At 30.4% G+C, this 21,098-nt stretch overlaps 2 protein-coding genes across 3 annotated transcripts in view; both read left to right on the top strand.

Annotated features, from left to right (window-relative positions):
* Nipped-A (Transcription-associated protein Nipped-A) overlaps nt 1–21,098 on the top strand; it is a 375,844-nt gene that overhangs the window by 234,613 nt on the left and 120,133 nt on the right. For both annotated transcript variants that reach the window (XM_075378320.1, XM_075378311.1), the window contains 3 exons: nt 259–509; nt 3,070–3,241; nt 4,198–4,374. In XM_075378320.1, the coding sequence (XP_075234435.1) occupies nt 259–509; nt 3,070–3,241; nt 4,198–4,374 (600 nt within the window). The remainder of the gene's footprint in view (nt 1–258; nt 510–3,069; nt 3,242–4,197; nt 4,375–21,098) is intronic.
* LOC142332088 (beta-1,4-galactosyltransferase 1-like) lies at nt 11,389–13,698 on the top strand. The gene has a single exon (XM_075378298.1). It carries the CDS (start codon nt 11,406–11,408, stop codon nt 12,417–12,419), a length of 1,014 nt encoding a protein of 337 aa, XP_075234413.1. The 5' UTR covers nt 11,389–11,405; the 3' UTR covers nt 12,420–13,698.

The raw sequence follows: 21,098 nt of genomic DNA, 5'->3' as shown, positions 1-21,098 counted from the left end.
AAATTTTGTTCTGTTATTTAAACATAATAAGTTATATTAAAATTTGAGATTGAAGATCTAAGGATTAAAAGATGACTCTCATTCATTAAGTTCTATTCATTTATTATGGAATTATTTAACACAGGAATAGTTTTGACCTAAATCAGAATTAATGAAATCTCTGTATTGTTTCCAATTTCTTAATGATTATAATGCGGTACATTTCATTAGAAGTTTAAGGTTATTTATTCATTAAGAATATTTTTTTATATATTCTAGACATTAATTGACCACCTTGCTGAGATGTATAAAGAATTACATGAAGAAGATATGTGGTGTGCATTGTGGCAAAAACAAGCTAAATACAGAGAAACTAGCATTGCACTTTCTTATGAACAGCAGGGATTCTTTGAAAAAGCATTAGAAACCTATGATTTAGTAATTACGAAAGCTCGACAAGAGTTTTTGAACTCATCAGCCCCAATTAATATTATGAGTGAGGAAAGACTGTGGGAGAGACAGTGGATAAGGTAAATTTCAATATAACACTAATTTAGATTCTCTGATTGAACTTATATGAATTAATGTTAACAGTAGTATTTTTAGATCTATATTATACAGTAGTTGTTGATAAAATAAGTTCCATGTGCCTCTTAACAGTTATCACTATGTGCATGCTCATTATCTTTATTCATAAGCAACCTGCAGGACATTATACATACACACATATATATATATATATATATATAATGTTTACTGTCATTACTGACCAATATTATTTTGAGAAAAAAGAGGATATAATCCAAAATGACCTTACTATATAGATAGAACCAGTAGGAAATCAGTTATTCAAATAAGTGTAGAAAGGGTAAAATATTCTTAGCAACAAGGAATTATTAAAATATAAGAGGGAATCCATAAATATAATAAGAAGTACTAGAAATTATTAAATATCTAGGTTGTGAAATATCTGAAAATGTGGAAATCAGACAGAAATTAAGAAGAGTGGAGATGGCAACAATATTTTACCCTAATATTAGAAGTTAATATGGAATAAGGAAGTACCAACAAAATGTAAACAATTTTCATGAATTATATTTATTAAGGGACCATATTGTTTAGGGTCTTGGATCTCTACAAGAAGAGAACATGGAATGTAGGCTGAAGTTTTTAAGGATAGCTAGAAAAGCTAGAAGTATCAAGTATGCTATGGTAAGAAGGCATAGGGCTTTAATTCTCAAACATTTTTGCCCGCCGCCCTGACAGAATCAGAAATTTTCTAGCACCCCCAAAATTTTTAAACTTACCATCTGTTAAAAATCGTAATTACAGTTGCTGTTTTTAAGATGCGCTCTTTAAATTTAAATGAGAGCAATTAAAATCCATATTTAGTTATATTTGGAAGTATTTTTATTAAAATTCTTTTCAAAAAAACTACAATTATATCTATATAGTTATAAGACAATAGTGATAGCATATTCAATATAACAATACAATAATTAAAACAAAGCTTTCAATTGAAAAATTACACTTACATTAATGTGAATGAATCTAATGTGCTTTAACGAGTTTGATAATATCAGGCTCGAATTTACTTAAAAACATCTATAAGTCACTGCATTTGGTAACATGCAGCCAATTTCTCTTTTTGGTTAGCAATGTTGCTGCAGCACTAAATCCACATTCAGACAAGTATGACGATGGGAATGCTATCAGAAATCGTTTCCCCTATGAGCTCGATCAAACATGAAGAAAAACTTTCATATTTTTAAAACTTTTCTTTTCACTGATTTTTTTTTTTAAATTGTTGATTTTTTAAATCTGAAATATGCTGTCAAAAAGAAAAGTATTCAAGCTTTAATTTTTTTTTATTCATCTCTCTGAGCCTTTTGGTTGCAAAATTAAAATAGTTTGAATATAATCATTTTTTATCGTACAATGTAGGTGTCCCTTGTAATCTTTTGTTCTAATATAGTAAGTATTTAATTTTAGATTGAAATATTAGGAAAATATAATTTTTGCCTTTTTTTTAATCAGCCACTGCCTGAACACCCCCAATTTTCTGTGGTCCTTCTACCCCACCCCCTCCCAGAAGGCCTCCAGTGCCACAAGAGAGGAATTTATCACCCACTTTGAGAACAAATGGCCTAGGGTATAGAACGCAGCAGGAAAAATTTGATCAGACTAAGATGATCTGGACACAGATAATATCAAGAGAAAGCCACAAGATAAAGTTTTAATGTAAATATAACTTAGAAAGACCCAGAGAAAGATCAAGAAAGGTAAAGTTAGATTATGTGTTGTGAAGGAAGACCTGAAAAGAGAACAGAGGTATGGATCATTCTTTAGAACAAATGGTGGAAATGGTGAACCAAAAAGAGATTTGGCAAAAGGAAGATTGAAACCTTGTCTCCATTTATAATTAAAAAATAGACCAATTTTTCCATCCTCTGGAAACTAACAGTTGCCTTCCTTGTATAATTCTGTACAAATTAAAAAACAAAAGCAGATCAAGATAACTGGCAAAACTTGAAATAACTAACACTACTTCATTTTTATGTGAAACATGATGATTGGAAATAAAATTCACTCTTAGCAGTTTTCAGTTAAAATTTCATACATACATAAATAGACAGCACTGCTTAAAAAAAAAATTACTTGCTGTACCATTCTAAACAAAGGAAATGTATCATCTAGCATCTTGGGTTGGTTTTGATGCGAGTACAGCACATTTGATAATTTTTCTTTCAAGATACTGACTACCAAAGTCAATAGATTTAAGTTTGTAAATTCCTAAAACTATGTTGGTTATTTAAATTTTAATTTTTAATTTCTTTATTACCCTGAAATCTAAGCTTCAGTACTGTTAATTAATAGGGAAGAGTTTTACTCAGCCAACATTGGTGATGTATAAAACTGTTAAGTGGTAGATCACTCTTGTAAAATTGTAAAGTTTCAGAAATTTCTACTACATTATATAGGAAATGGAACCGTACATTTGAAAATTACAAATTAGAATATGTTTAAAAGTTAGCTTTCTTTAATATGTCATATATTTTATAAATAAATTTATCATTACTGATATTTCAGATGTGTAAAAGAATTAAATCAGTGGGGTGACTTACTTGAATTTGCTAAAACAAAAGGTGTAACGAATGCTTTTCTTATTTTGGAGAGTGCATGGCGAGTTCCTGACTGGAATCTGATGAAAGAAGCTTTGACCAAAGTCGATGCAAGCTATCCTAATGAGATGGCTTGGAAGGTAAAGATATTACTATTTTGTAGTAGTTATTGAACCTACTGGATTAAAACATTGATATAAATTGATTTTTTTATGAATACATAAGTTGATTTATGAATATATACCAAATAATTGGGAGATCAACATTCAGTCTTAGTAAGAGTGAAAAGGTTTCCGATTGCCTTTTTCACTGAATCTACTGTTCCATATCATCTTGCCAGTCTTAAATTAATAGAGGAAATATTCAGCTCTTCTGGTACCACCTACATTCTGTTCATCCCAAGAACTGTTTGTATAATATGCATTATTTCTCCAAGAGAAAATGACTCTGACCACTGTCACTTGGGCCTCAAATGCCTTACAAAGACACTTCCTTAAGAAAGACAGAACAATAATGGAAGGCAATAACTAATTTACGCTTTCTGTAGAAAACAATGCATATTATCTTATTGTCTCTACTCAGTCTGTTCCATGTTTAGTATAGTGACAGTTATAGGAAACCAATTGTAATACCATTAAACTGGATATCGTGTAACAGATTCTATCTTCATTTTCTGGAGCAAGCAACTGCCTGTACAAATTATCAATCTAAGTAGATGATAGTTTGAAATTTATAACAGGCCTCATTTGCTAAGTTTAAAAGTTAGAAAAATTGTTAACTTCAAATTTTTGGCTTCTAGTTCCAATTATGTAAGCTTTAACTATAAAAGTTTTGGATGGAATCCTAATTGCAAATTTTCCAGTTATTATTATAAAATTGCAAATTTTATATACTATTTTAATATATTATATTGCAAAAAATCACTTCCTTGAATTTAGTGATGAATTGTTAAATATCATGATACGATACCATATTTGAAAGGAATGAATTGTGTTCACTATTTCCTACATTTCATTTAGTTAATAGGATATTTTCAATTGTGTTTTTTTGAATAAATTTTTTATATTGTACAATTACTTTTTTTCATGATTTTAAGGTTAACCTTTATCGAGGATTCTTAACAATTTGTCATCCTGATGATCAACAGAGACATAATTTAACAGATGTTGAACGTTTTGTTAAAATGGCTAGTGGTCTGTGTATGAGAGAATGGCGACGATTGCCTCACATTGTGTCTCATATCCATTTACCTCTACTGCAAGCAGCACAACAGGTTAGTGTTGATTTATCAATAATACGACTTCAAAATTTAAAATATATAGGTATGTGTTGGTTTTTTTTTCATTGGTCATTATACAAAAAAAATATATATATTTTACTATTTTTACCTGAACTAGACATTTGTAAAATATCAAATTTTTAATAGTGTGTCCATGTTACCATTTTTTTTCTTATAATTTTGCTGTAAAACCTGCTTTTATAAATTGATGTAGTGACTGCATAGTTACAGAAGATTCAAAATGTAACCTTTAAAGTGAACTTTATTCTAAACTGAGAAGCAGTGCATTTTGTTCCTTTGCATCTTTTCATTTTTTTCAGCTGTAATCTAATTACTTTTAATTTTTCATTGCTGCTACTTTGAGTGAGTGTGTGTGTGTTAATATAAATTATATACAGTTTGCATATAATTTATATTAGTTTATTATTTTTTTAAAAATTAGGTGGGAAGCTAATCGAGTAGGTGGGACAGTGCTACTTTAGACCTCATGATGATGGTAGACCGCATACTAAAGTAGCACCGTATATACCATTTACCTTCCACATGGTGTAATTTTGTTATATTGCTGTATACTGTTACAGACAGAAATATAACAAACATTACGCCATGTGCATGGTTTATTTCAGTATTTTTAATATGCAGTTTAATTAAATGAATTGAATTATAACTGAGGATGCAGGATTCCACAAAAATACTTTCATGATTAAATTAAGTTGTGATTTGTCTTTTCTCAATATTCTGTAATAGGTGGTTTATATTAATAGAATTGAAAATATAATTTAACAATACTGAGGAATAATATAAATCTAACTAATATTAATATTAATAATATAAATATTAATTTCCAAATGCTTCTTTCTTCATCTATTTGCCGCAATACCTCTTCATTTGTCACTTTATCCACCCATCTGATTTTTAACATTCTCCTATAGCACCACATTTCAAAAGCTTCTAATCTTTTCTTCTCAGATACTCCGATTGTCCAAGTTTCACTTCCATATAAAACGACACTCCAAACATACACTTTCAAAAATCTTTTCCTGACATTTAAATTAATTTTTGATGTAAACAAATTATATTTCTTACTGAAGGCTAGTTTAGCTTGTGCTATTCGGCATTTTATATCGCTCCTGCTTCGTCCATCTTTAGTAATTTTACTTCCCAAATAACAAAATTCTTCTACCTCCATAATCTTTTCTCCTCCTATTTTCACATTCAGCGGTCCATCTTTGTTATTTCTACTACATTTCATTACTTTTGTTTTCTTCTTGTTTATTTTCATGAGATAGTTCTTGCGTAGGACTTCATCTATGCCGTTCATTGTTTCTTCTAAATCCTTTTTACTCTCGGCTAGAATTACTATATCATCAGCAAATCGTAGCATCCTTATCTTTTCACCTTGTACTGTTACTCCGAATCTAAATTGTTCTTTAACATCATTAACTGCTAGTTCCATGTAAAGATTAAAAAGTAACGGAGATAGGGAACATCCTTGTCGGACTCCCTTTCTTATTAGGGCTTCTTTCTTATGTTCTTCAATTGTTATTGTTGCTGTTTGGTTCCTGTACATGTTAGCAATTGTTCTTCTATCTCTGTATTTGAACCCTAATTTTTTTAAAATGCTGAACATTTTATTCCAGTCTACGTTATCGAAAGCCTTTTCTAGGTCTATAAACGCCAAGTATGTTGGTTTGTTTTTCTTTAATCTTCCTTCTACTATTAATCTGAGGCCTAAAATTGCTTCCCTTGTCCCTATACTTTTCCTGAAACCAAATTGGTCTTCTCCTAACACTTCTTCCACTCTCCTCTCAATTCTTCTGTGTAAAATTCTAGTTAAGATTTTTGATGCATGACTAGTTAAACTAATTGTTCTGTATTCTTCACATTTATCTGCCCCTGCTTTCTTTGGTATCATAACTATAACACTTTTTTTGAAGTCTGATGGAAATTCCCCATTTTCATAAATATTACACACCAGTTTGTATAATCTATCAATCGCTTCCTCACCTGCACTGCGCAGTAATTCTACAGGTATTCCGTCTATTCCAGGAGCCTTTCTGCCATTTAAATCTTTTAATGCTCTCTTAAATTCAGATCTCAGTATTGTTTCTCCCATTTCATCCTCCTCAACTTCCTCTTCTTCCTCTATAACACCATTTTCTAATTCATTTCCTCCGTATAACTCTTCAATATATTCCACCCATCTATCGACTTTACCTTTCGTATTATATATTGGTGTACCATCTTTGTTTAACACATTATTAGATTTTAATTTATGTACCCCAAAATTTTCCTTAACTTTCCTGTATGCTCCATCTATTTTACCAATGTTCATTTCTCTTTCCACTTCTGAACACTTTTCTTTAATCCACTCTTCTTTCACCAGTTTGCACTTCCTGTTTATAGCATTTCTTAATTTCCGATAGTTCCTTTTACTTTCTTCATCACTAGCATTCTTATATTTTCTACGTTCATCCATCAGCTGCAATATATCGTCTGAAACCCAAGGTTTTCTACCGGTTCTCTTTATTCCGCCTAAGTTTGCTTCTGCTGATTTAAGAATTTCCTTTTTAACATTCTCCCATTCTTCTTCTACATTTTCTACCTTATCAATATATATCAATATGTATCAATAATTTGATACATTTTTTAATTACTTCACCACAGAAGCTTTAAAGCCTGTTTTTGGAATATGGAAATGAAATTTTTGTAGCTTATGAAAAATGCCAAGTCTGACCAGCACTCAAACCTGGGACCCCCAAATGAAAGGATAAAACTCTACCACTGCATCAAGGTGAACAGCATTTTTACAAAAATGGAAATTGCGAAACAAGCATTTTAGGATTATGTGAGACAATGGAAAAAAGAATGAAATGAAGTTTGAATCTAGAGAGTGCAAGATGATTTATAAATGAGAGTGCATAAAAAAGGAGAGATAGGATTATAGTTTAAAAAGTTCTGTACTAGAATTTAGTTAAGATTATCCCTGTTAAAACACTATCATCTTGATAATTCCAGAATCCTTGCTAAATTCAGATCCAAATAAGGAAGTAGACAGTTGCAATTTATATGATTAAATAAGTGTTTGAGAACAAAAAGGTTAAAACTTGAATAGTAGGATTAGTATTGCAGTATGAATGGGAATGTTATAAAGAGGATCAAGGCATTTAATATTCAGTAATATGAAGTAGAGAAGGCACTCAAAATCTCAAGAACAGATGTACAGTGGATTAGGTAGAATACTATTTAAGGTCTGAGAGCATTAGGGGTTTTGCACTCTAGTTGGCCAATCTAGTCAACAGCATCTATGTCAGGCTTTGGCCTGAAAATTTACTTAAACCATTCTGTTACAAGAAATAAAAAAAAGGATTACAGAATAATTAGTTTTATGAGGCGTGGCTGTTACATTCGCAAAACTATGGTTTATTATTACAATTGTACAACTACTTGTCATCCTATCCATCACCATGCTTTACTAATTTTCCATTGTTGGAAGTAATGCTGTAAGTCATCAGGTTATCTGATTCACTACTGTATGATTTTCTTCTTTACCAATCTGAAAATCAATCCCCTTCAATAGCAACTTTAGAAAAAGTTACAAAGTTAAGTTGGAAGAGTAAGGTGTGTGTTCCAACTACGGGATTTTTTTATCAACCAGATACTGATTTATAGACAGTCCATCAGTCCACAGACGACTGGGTTCATTCTCTCTGCTTGGCCAGAATCTCAAGGTAGAGTTTAGTGTGATACATTAATGAGTTTTGCACTCAATATGTATGTTAATAGCCATTCCTTATATCTCATGTTACAAAAGCTGAAATGAAGAAAAGTGGAATAGTTGAAAAATAGGTGAAAATATCAGTTCAGCTATAAGAAGGGAAAAGGGATATAAAATACATTAGGGTGTCTGAGGATACTGTCAGAAAAAGTATTAGAAGTAAACAAACCTTTGTGTATCTGTTTCATTGATGGGAGAAAGCCCATCAGTAATTTTATCATTGATATGATAAAATGGACTCTGTATGCTGTTGAAGATTTTGAATTAATAGAGAAATTGTCAGTAAGACAAAAAGTAGTTGTAATAAAATTATATCAGCACTAAACAGAAATCATGAAAGAGTGGTGACAATATCAGAAGAGTAATGAGGTAAGGGTATTGGTTGTTGCCTGAACATTTTAACATAAATTTTGAGAAATTAACAGGATTGCAAGTTGCATTGCAGTGACAGAAAGAATAAAGAAAATTAATTATACAGATGACAAACATTGTTGGCAGAATCAAAGGAAGAGCCTGTGATGGAGCAGAATCATTCATGATCTAGGGTATATTAAAAGTAGAAAATAAATTTAGAATCAAGAATTAGAAAAAATGAAATTGATGAGAATTGGCTTGAAAAAGTCTCTATTAATGCATCAATTTAAGGAAAGATATTAAAAAAAAAAGAAATTTCTTTAAATATATGAGAACTTTAATCACATGGAATGGAACTTTTGGAAAGTATTACTGACAGCAAGAAAAATCTTAATTGAATTGGAAGAAATTCGATATGTTTTATATGGACTGTGTCATTCTGAATCATGGATGAGCAGAGAGAAAGAAGAGAAGTATTTGGGTGGTTATGGAGAAATGAAATGAACAGACAATATGAAAAATATAGAAATATTGAGAAGAATTAAAAGAGCAGATTTGATGAGTCGATAAGGAGCAGGAAAAGATCTTGGTCAAGGCTTATTCTACCAAAACTTTATCTCCAGTAAAGAATCAGAAAGTAAAAATGGAAGGATTAGGAAAAGTAGGGTTAGGAAAGCTTACAAATCTTAAGAAAATAAAAACCTCTAACAAAATGAACGAATGTTAGAGTTTGAGGAGATTTAGGTTGAAAGGCAGTTGAGCGGGGCACGTTCACTAAAGAAGAAAAGTCACAACTGCAACAATTTTGCTTCCCACTAGTAGGCAAGAAGACTTCTTGAAATTTATCTGCTAGTTTACAAATATTTATTTTTTTCTTATTTGTACATTTCAATCTGTTCAACTAGTGAACAATGAGATGAGAATGATGTATATATGTAAATGAGGTGTAATCTTGTACAGACTTAGGTTGATCATTCCTGAGACTGTGATTAATTAAACCCCAAACACCAAAGTACACTGGTATCCATTGCCTAGTTTTTAAATCCTTATAAGAGCAACTAACTTTTACTAAGATTTAAACCTTTGACTTTGAAAATCAGCTGTTAAAAATTGGTTTTTGATGAGTTAACCCCTAGACCAACTCAGTGGGCTACTTTGTTGCAAAGACAAAATAAATGTATTTTGATAATGTATTAACTGGCATTTTGACATCAGTCAGATTAATCCCTCAGATTTTTATATTTTGGAATAGATTAATTATTTATTCACCAGTGCTTGGTGATTATTTATTCACCATGCTTTGAGTTGATTGAATCAAGTAATTGTGAAACAGTTAAATCAAGTTTTAAGCAGCAGTGGTAATTTTGTTTTTGATAAGTTAACCCATAAATGTATATTAGATTTGTAAATCTAGACTATAAATCATTCAACAATACATACTCCCTCTAGTTAACCTATACATATGAATTGCCTGAACAAATTAATAATGAATGGGCAAGGTGTGCGAATACAATTTATTTAATATTCTGTATTATTGTTCTTTATTATAGGGCTGTAATATTCATAGTTACTCATTTTTTTATATGTTTATTTTTGTATAGTGTAACTTTATTATGAAATTAAGTTAAAAATATCTATTTGTAAAACAAAAAAAATAATTTAAAAATAACGTAAGCAATAATATAAATAAATCCAACACTGAATCGTTATTGTTTAGATAATAATCTGGCGTCGCTACTCGCGGCCAGCGGGGCAGTCATTACGGTGTTACCAGCAATATGCAGCAATGATTAAGGTGACAAACGTTTTACAATGAAATGAACACAAATAAATTGAAGAAAAAAATATCATAAATAAAAGAAACATTTTATTCATTGCAACAATAATAAACAATGCACTATAATATTAGCATAATAAAAAACATTTTAAATTGTAATTATGCTCACTTGCCTATTAATTATTTAAATGAGTACTGGCCAATGAATATTTTTGTCAATGTATCATCTAACAATATATTGGAAGAATCTGAACAATAAATAACCTTCATATTGAATTTGAATGTCACATTCATACATAACGGATGGGCTCGGCATCGATCGAATACGGAGATTAGTCTTCAAATATCGAAGAGGACACTTTTTGAGGGAGGACAGAACTCGCAAAAGGAGCGCGATTAGTCACCTTAACAAAGATGTCATTCCAGCTTATACCGAGGCGTGTTTACATTATTCCAACAAACTCAAATACTGCCATTTAACGGAAAACCAAATTTTTTTATGATATAGCAGCTGTCCATTCCAGATGTAACATAAACATTTTTTTAAATGTCACTTGTTGGTGGGCTTTTTTCGTATATTCATTCTGTCGGCTCCTCCAGCGCAGCAACACTGTAGCATATTTTTTTCTTTTTCGTTTAGCCTACGAAACCGCCGTTAAAGTATTAGTCCAGAGGATGATATGTATAAAAGTAAATGAAGTGTAGTCTCGGATCGACCATTTCTGAGATGTGTAGTTATTTGAAACCCAACCAACAAAGAATACCAGTATCCACGATCTAGTATTCAGTGCGTATAACAGTAACTGCCTTTAGTAGGATTTGAACCTTAGAACTCTCCACTTCGAAATCAGCTGATTTGAGATTATGAGTTCACTAGACCAACCCGGTCGGTAACACAGCATATGGTACGAGAAGAAGATACCCGTTTATCCGGTTAAGATTTACTAGATCATTATGAAATATCTTTCAGAAACAGTTTTAATTATTTTATGTGTGTATAACACACACACATGTACATTGTATAAATTTTTCTCCTCGATTTACTTTCAAAAAAGGGTGGTAATTTTTCTTTTGAATTTCTCTCGCATCACTGATTTAACAGTGTAAAGTGACAAAATGTCTCCGTTGGTGTGTTTCGGTCGGCACAGGTTTTTTCTACACTGGAATAGAAGATTGTTTTTTGTTTTAATCTTTGTTATTGCGATTCTTAATGTTATTTTATTTTTATTTATATTCACGTATACGTCGGCAAAGCTTGTTACTTTGGAAGATATGTCAAAGCACCTAGTGCCCGCTCGAACTAACCTAGAATTGCAATACAATAAGAAAATTAAACTGTGCGACCTTATGCCTACGTTTGTAAACAGTTTCATGCCGTACCCTAACCTTACTGTTAGTGGTAGTTATTTAAAATTATTACAATCTAAACTTAATATCGAGCTTGGTGGCGTGTGGCAGCCGTCGGAGTGTATTTCACAACATCATGTTGCTATAATTGTTCCATATAGAGATAGATTATCTCATTTGCAAATTTTCATTGCTTATATGCACCCATTTTTACAGCTACAAAAATTAAGTTATCAAATTTTTATCATTGAACAGAGTGATAAGCGACCATTCAATCGAGGAAAGTTATTTAATGTAGGTTTTACCGAAGCAGAAAAGTTGTCAGACTTTCCTTGTTATATTTTTCACGATGTTGATTTAATTCCGCAAAATTTATACAACGTTTATGGTTGTACCCAGCTTCCACGGCATATGTCATCATACATTGACGTGTTTGATTATAAATTGCCATATGATGTTATTTTTGGTGGTGCAGTAGCAATATTGAAAGATCAGTTTTTATGTGCTAATGGTTTTTCCAACAACTTCTTCGGATGGGGTGGAGAAGATGATGACTTTTACAATCGTGTTACAAGAAATGGTACGAGGATTTGTCGTTATGAATACTCTGTATCAAAATATATAATGCTCTCTCATAAGAAAGAAAAACCCAGTGAAGATAGGTACTTTTTCTTACAGACTGGAGGTGACAGATTTAAAGTTGATGGTTTGAATTCATTAAAGTACTCTGTTCTTCAAATTGATAAACGTCCTCTTTATACTAGAATATTAGTGGATTTGTAAAATTGCTTTTAGTAATATTTAACCAAGGCTACTTAAAAAAAGATATCTAGCTTCTATAGAATATCTTAAGAGTTTTAGGGAAAATGGCAGTTTGGAATTAGTTTAAAATTTATCCTAAAAAGTTAGGTTATACAGTACTAAATCAATCCACCTACATCCAAGTATTTGCTTATCTATTTCAGGGTACATAGATTATTTGGTAATTATATTGTCATATGTTTAAAATTACTATCTGTAATTGTAATTGTAATCTATCTTGTATTGTAATTGTTTCAAAAATGATTATGTTCACAGTTTATTTTACACTTCATCTACATACTTAATGTGAATGTCTTTCAAAATATATTGTAGGGATTGTAATTCTTATTAAGATATACACAATGCAGTTTTGACATTAAATTTAACATGAGAATTGCACCTTTCCCCTGGGTTATTTTTTATTGATTTATTTATATATCAACAAAACAACTTTAGATCCTCTTGATCCCTCAGATCAAGTTATCAACTAGTATGTATTAACATTCTTCATTTTAAGTCCATAGATTATCATATAAATTATTGTAATAGTTTGCATGTGTAATGTAATTGTTGCTGTACATAAGAGCATTGTCAAAGTGAATTTGTTATAATCAATTTTCAAAATTTCACTTGATGATAGTTTCTTTTCAGAAAGTTAACCCAGACTTTACTTTTGTGTTCCTAAATGTATAATATCCACATAAACCATAATTAATGCATTAACAATACACATCTCTAGAAAAATATTGATATGCTATATCTATTAAAAGTTAAATTAAATTCCCCTATTTCAAATTCATGTTTCCATGTAGTTGATGGATAATTTGTCTAATTTTAACTATAACAAAACTTTTACATATGTAATGTTTACTGTTTACCATATTTATTTTCACAGCTAGTATAGAAAATAAACATTTAAGCTCCTGTGAAATTTTATTGGCCATTTAAGGTTTATGAATTCCTTTTACAAAACAAAACCTACCAAGTCACTATTTCATATTGTTTTCATAATCAAAGTCTTTTTTTGACCCTGATGTAGAAATATTGGCTTAAATTAGATTCACTTTTTATGGTCACCTGTCAGTCTCGTTTAATGAATGGTGTGTTCCAAACTATGATATATTGGTCAATTTATACCCACAGATTTCTGTACAGGGAGCTATTGCTGTTGAATAATTTGATATTATGTAATTAAATTCATATATATATAGCATGGTTCTGTACTTCTAAATTGTATGTTAATTGGGCACTTGCGTATTAACGCCACCGCAGCTTTAGGTTATGTTGACTTTGTGTACTGACAAATCATGCGTATATCAAGATAACCTAACTAAATTTAACCTACGCTCGCTAACCTCGGTACTTACGTATTAACGCCACTGCAGCTACAGCTTTATTTAAAAACAAAGTAGTCAATCTGATTTCGGTGCTATAACATTAAGGTTATATTATTAATCATTCATATTTAATGTTAATTATAACAGGTTAGTGAGCGTAGGTTATATTTAGTTAGGTTACTTTGATATACGTACGATTTGTCAGTACACGGAAGTCAACATAACCTAATGCGGTGGCGTTAATACGTAACTACCGTTAATTGTTCAAATGTTTCATGAAAGTTATTTTGTTATTTCCAAATAGCTTGTAAGTGTTCTGTTTTAATAATTTCTTAAATTTAAATTTCTGGTCACTACTTACTAAATTATGAATGTGTGTAAGCCTCCCTACTTTCTGACCTATTGACTACAAAATGTCAAAAATTCTCAAAATTTGCTGACCACAATATATTGAAATCTAAATCTTCTATAGAACTATGATAGCTACAGTAATGAGGAAGGTGTCATTTTAAAGCTTATGAATAGGGCTTTCGTTTTATATATAACACGAGATACCATTGTGGATGTTTTCAAAGAAATGGAATTTTTAAATTTTCTTTAAAAAAATTATACATTAAGGTACATGTCATGTAGCTCCTCAGTCCAAATTTCAAGATGGTGTCTTAATGGTATGTTACAAAACTTAAATTTTCTTTTTGGTAATAACACAGAATTTTCTAAAAAATTGAAATATTTTCATACCTAATGGTAAAAAATGTCTTAATTCTTAACTAGTAGACTGGATGCTTTTGTCATCTCCTGTGTTATTAGCTGGTATGTTCTCCCTGTATCTGTAATTAAATCCAGTTTGCAAAGAATGAAGTTTCGTGGCATGGTGAGAACATCTGATTTCTGAGAATAAGAGAAGGATGTAGCTGGTCCAGCTGGGATGTAAGAATGAAATTTTAACTTCACGTTCAACAGCATTCATTGAGAGAATGCATCCCATCCACCATGCATTATCATAGGTGCATCCCATAAAACCTATTATATTGTCAAAATGTACATCTTGAAATGTGGGAGAAATTTTAATACGATATACAACACTTTCTTCAGAAGTTGAGTATGTTTTGGTTGCTAAATCTTCAATTGACATTGGGATAAATGCATGAAACTGGTGAATTCCAGTGACACAACTGCTTCATCAAATCACACTTGTAATAATCTATCTGTTTCTAGATATTCTTCATTTGTAGTTAAAAAAAAACATTATAGGGATGTTTGCTTTCCCCCACTCAAACAGCTGTTGAGGTGTCATGATCTGATTTGAGAGAGGGTTTGAAGGCTAGCCTTTGCTGCAAGACTCTTAACTGTGCCTCCAGCACCATCACAAACTCCTTCGCCATGTGCAGTAGCATAAAAATGCCACTGCTACAATGCCTTGGAAATGGGTTATGATGGTTGCATAAATTTGCTAAGTTCTTTTGATTTTTATACTGTGCTGCCAGAACCATCTGAAAAGTAAAATATTTTTTTCAAGTTTGAGAGCAGTTTTGTTCTCAAAAGAGCAAGAAGTTTTTTTTTTGGAAGGCATAAACAAGTACTGTGTTATGTTTCATATAATCTGAGATGAAAACAAAATTCTTATGTTTTAGTTCATTATTTCCCTTGTAATACATTACAAATGGATGAACAGTTGCCATTGAGTTGTTCCAATGGAATGTGACTGTGCTTCATCTTGTACAACAAATGAATAGTTTTCAGCAAAATCACATGTTACTACAGCTTCATGGCAAATTGCAATTTGTTGTACTCTTGAAAAATGCAGAATCAAAATGCAGCAATGAAATCATGTTTTTTAACTTGTTTAGCTTAGCTGAAAACTCGTCAACAAAATCATCTGTGGACTTACAAAGAGTTTCAAATGAACAGTGGTCCACTGAAACCCACTGCTTGTAGGTGATCTTACCAATCATTTCTTCTTCAAGACTTGTCAATAAGACTTCATTGAAATCCTCATTGCTAGGACATGAATCACAGTCATCTAGAATACACTTATATTGGAGGATTACACATAATTGTTGATAAGCAATGTTGGTATGTTTTTAAAGTCATAACATTTCCTTTTAATTTTCTGTAATGAAATGTTGTAGAAATAACGAAGATGGACCACTGAATGTAAAAATAGGAAGAGAAAAGATTATGGAGGTAGAAGAATTTTGTTATTTGGGAAGTAGAAAGTATATTTGGAGCGTAGCTTTATATGCGAGTGAAAGTTGGACGATCTGAGTACCTGAGAAGAAAAGATTAGAAGCTTTTGAAATGTGTTACTATAGGAGAATGTTGAAAATCAGATGGCTGGATAAAGTGACAAATGAAGAGGTGTTATGGCATATAGATGAAGAAAGAAGCACTTGGAAAAATATAGTTAAAAGATGAGACAGACTTATAGGCCACACAGTAAGGCATCTTGGAATAGTCGCTTTAATATTGGAGGGACAGGTAGAAGGAAAAAATTGTGCTAGGCAGGCAATATTTGGAGTATGTAAAACAAATTGTTAGGGATGTAGGATGTTGGAGGTATACCAAAATGAAACAACTAGCACAAGATAAGAAATCTTGGAGAGCTGCATCAAACCAGTCAAATGACTGAAGACAAAAAAAAATCATTTCCTTGCAGGGTTACTTTGTTTAAATTAGCACCAGCAATCATAAGCTTTAAATTCTGAAATGTTGTCCACATACACACACACACACATAGAGTGAATCCCAATATCTCCTGCTATAATGCAGTTCCTTGATCGTAACAGAAAATTCTGAAAATCCAATCTTTTCAGATGCGCTCTATAACCATTCTTGTCTTTGATTGAAATACAGTGTTTCTTCCCTGGCATTTGCCTCCTGACTTCTTCACTGCAGTAAAAGTCCTCTGCTAAGTTGACAGTATCAACAGATAATGCTTTTCCCTGTTTGGGATCAGGTGTTGACAAAATTCCTTTTTCTATTACTAGTTTCTTTGTCTTTCATGCAATGTAATTACTTACTCCAAATTAATTTTCAATCTTCTTACAGAGCCAGTATTTTTAGTAGTAATGTCAAAATGATGAGCTTTGTGCTTTTGTCTGAAGTTTCAAATTTTTCCTTAAGTTGCTGTATCATTTCTATATTATCACAGGGATGAATCTTCTCCTCTGAATCACCACAAGTAAATAATGACTTTGTGGGCCCTCTTAATCTTCTTCATCTTTTGTTCACAGTATTTCTTAAAACTCTGTTTTTTCTTACTAACTTGAGATTCACCAAGAGAAGTCAAAGAGGCATTTAGATAAAAGCAGCACCTGGATCCACATAATCAACTTCCTTAATTTCACTAGGACCTTGAGTATCTAAATCATTAGCAGGAATTTCCTTTTCAAGTGTGTTTTTTCCTTTCCTATCTGCAATCTACATGAAGTACATATTTTCATATGTGGTTGAATTTCATAATTTAGTGAAACCATCCATACAACTTCTTACTTTTATCAAGTCTTTATTAACCCATTGTCCCCTTTTTTAAAAGGATTGCAACAGTTTTTTTAACACTTCTCCATATTTAAGATTTTGAAACAAATATCAGAAACCTGATTAATTAAGTTCACAAACAAGCTTCATTTCAATAAAACATATTTTTGTATTAAATATATTTTAATCTTTTTGAAGAATAAACCCACAACTCCACTAAATACACACTATTCAAATAAAATGAAGTGCACATAAAGAGACAGTTCTTAACTGAATTGTGAGGAAAGATGAGAGCAAGAGCACATGACCAAGGGGGCAGAAACATATCTGAGCTTGTTTAAAGAACAAGACATTCCAATCCCACCCCCTAACAATATACTCCTACTCCACACCACTCATTATCTCCATCCAACCCCACTCCATAATAAATGAAATTATAACTGCATTAGATTTCATTTAAAGTTCACCACAATTTTTACTGTGGAAATTGTAGGAAAATGAACTTGTGGTATTTAATTTCTTGTCACCGCAAAGAAGATTTAAGTTTTGTATGATACCATTAAAATACCACATTGAAATTTGGAATAAGGGACTACAAGACCTTTTTCTGTACATAAAGGTAGTCCCTTTATGTACAATTTTTTTAAGAAAATTTAAAAATTCAGTTTCTTTGAAACTTAAAATTGAAAATTTTGAGAAGCAGTAAATTTTGAAAACATCCACGATGGTATCATGTTATATATTAAATGAAAGCCCTATTCATTAGCTTTAAATTGACACCAGTCTCCGGCATGTACCTTGTATAGTTTTCAAATAACTAACATTTAAATATGTGGTAGCAAGCAAATTATGAGATTTTTTTGGCGGTTAAAATTAAACAAAAATGATCATTTTTACTTATATAATGATAAGATACAAATATACAAAAAATTAACAAAATCCATGCCGCCATGTTCCAAAATTAATCTTTCATTGGTTGATTTGACATGGACTTACCCTAATTAGATATTGTGTAATATTCTTTCATAATCTTAGTATTCATACTGCTTACTGTTCCTTGCTCTGTTCAGAAATTTACTTCCACATTTCAGTTTAAAAGTTAGATTTTCCATTCTTGAGAAGTATTGGAAATCTTAACTGAAAACAACAACGTATCATTTTTACACAAATTTAAAAAGTACATTCCTTATATAGCACATAATTCATTAAATTAAAAAAAAATTGCAGATCATTTAGTAAGTTACCAAAACTGGCACAAATTTAATATCATCCTCATCCTTATTTTAACAGGCAGACTTAACAGACCTTTAACATATGACAGTTAAAACAGAAATCAATGTTTAAAATAGTTGTAATTGCTCATTTGTTATTACTCTCCTTATTCAATCTAATTACAAGTACTAAAATACACCTCAATCAGTGAACTTACAAATATGATTATTATCCAAAATTTTGTAATGTCAATTTTAAATTTTGTAATGTCAATTTTGCATTATGTTAAATATTGTATACGTATATAATATTAAAGATATTAAATGATTATTTATTCTCTATATATAAAATCACTTTGTTCTATTTATAAACTCTGAAATTCTGCCTTAGCACTATATTTACTGTACATTTTGAATTAGTTTTTCAATGTTGTTGGAATAGTATTTGACTTATCTTGCCATTGTTTTTCTAATGCAACTGCCGAACTATGTGCCCAACCATTGCACCAGTCTTATTGCAAACACTGATGTAAGGATTATATGTGGGTTTTTCAAATCAAATGTTTTAATAATTGCTATATTTTAACTATCTTATTTCTCTTGCATAAAAATAAATTACTCTTTAATGTTCCACTACCAAGACTTAAGTAATTTCGTTTTAGTTAAAGTATTACAATAGTCATTCTACAAAAATCATGTTCTTAAACAATATGTACATTTTTAAAATATCTTTTTCCTCATTTGTAGTCATTTCCCCTTGAAACACTTCAGTTTCTGCTCTTGTTTAATTTAAGCTTTTACACTTTTATAAACAGTTGCTACTTAACTCTGTGTCAGCCACAACATCCTTATGTACATTGTACCAGTAAGATGAATTTTATTATTTCCTTTATGTACATTTTGTTTATTTTTTCTTATAGATTTTAAATGAACAGGATTTTTCTTAACTTTGTTATACTTAAAAAATGATTGCATATAATAATAGTACAGTTACATTAATTGTTATAGGTGTATCATATATACGATTGAAACTGTTTATTACATAACACAATGTTTTTACTGAAGCCTAGATTTGGTAAACACATATTCATCTCAGAAGTCCACTTAACACTAACAAGATGTTTAATACAGTCAAGAATTTACTAATTTCAAGAAGTCCTGATCTCTCCCCATTGTAGAAAATTAAACTTACATTTCATCAGTATTTGGTTGGTATTGTGCCTAACGGAGAGTTAATTAAATAAAAGTTTTTAGCATGCAACTCGTTTATAGAATAACTTGGTAATTGTTAATTTTTATGTTGTAAATTCAAAAAAAGAAATGGACTATATTTTTTCCCATGTAAAACAGTTCGTTTATGTATTTAAGTTATGAAATTTACATATTTAGTTTGGATTCCGTGAGAATTTATGTATTTTTATTTATACAGGTGCAGGGTAGATTACAATTTAATCTTAAATTTAAATTTGTGAACGATATAAAATTTTCTTTAACTAGAAATACTGCAGGGTTTAATGTTGGTTAACAATGTGATGGCATTTTACGATCATAATAAGAGTATATAATTATAAATTTATAAAAACTATGTTTTGTAGAGCTATATACTTTAATATTTTGTGTTTATTTGTATTGTTTTGTGTATCTAAAGTATTAGTTTAAATAAGTTATTGTAATAGGAGTTAAGAAAATTGTGATTAAAATAATTTATTTAATTTTTCTTTTATTAAAATGTACAGAAAAAATCTTTTATTGTTAATTTGATTTCTAAGAGAAAAAGTAGCTTATTATTATAATATATTTTTCTCTTATACTGTCAGTAATAGTTGTAGTGGTAATCAGTTATTTGTTTATATTTAAAAAAGATATTCACATTAAGATTTTTCTCACTTTACAAAGCAGTCATCCTATTAAAAGAAAAATTATAATAAAAATCTTTTAAAACGCAACCTGTAATTTTTTCAATTACCTGGTAAAAAAATAATTTTTTTTTTTTTTAAATATTTGTAGGTGTTTTTATTTCTTAACTATAATGATACCTTATTGTTGACTGTCAAACAACCACAATCTTTTTTGTAAAAGTAGTAAATATTTAATATTGTTGTTCTTATGACATCAAGTTTTTGATTTCCTGATAATTCCTATTTAAGAGCCAAGTTAATTATGCAAGCAAAATTTTTTATAGAAAAATATTCAATTTTTTTTTCATCTGTAGGAATTGGGCTTTTTGAAGTTAAAGTGTTGATTCTCTGTTATTGACTTATTTCACAAGCTTGAATATGCCCTTTCTTCAGTTTTTCCCTTTGTTAATGTTGAATGTAATTTTAAAACTTAATTTTTAATATATTAAAACATTGAAAAGTTAAAAATTGAATTTGCTAAACAATTATAATTTCTCATAAGAAAATATGATGCCCTGAAAACTAATGTATTTTGTGAATAAATTCAGCTTTTTGTTAATGCTAATTTAGTAGTTTGCTCATTAACAATTAATTTATCAAGATGGATTAATATTAAACTAGAATTTAGTTAATGTTGAAAAGTAAACAAAGGTGAGGTGACTAATTATGTACATTTTAATAAGCTCATTCATAACCATTTTTTACCTCATCCTTTGGCCACTCAGCAAAGTGAGA

This window comes from Lycorma delicatula, chromosome 1 (genome assembly GCF_047948215.1).
Source record: "Lycorma delicatula isolate Av1 chromosome 1, ASM4794821v1, whole genome shotgun sequence".
NCBI classification, from domain to species: Eukaryota; Metazoa; Arthropoda; class Insecta; order Hemiptera; family Fulgoridae; genus Lycorma; species Lycorma delicatula.
This window is presented reverse-complemented; position numbering and strand designations above follow the sequence as displayed.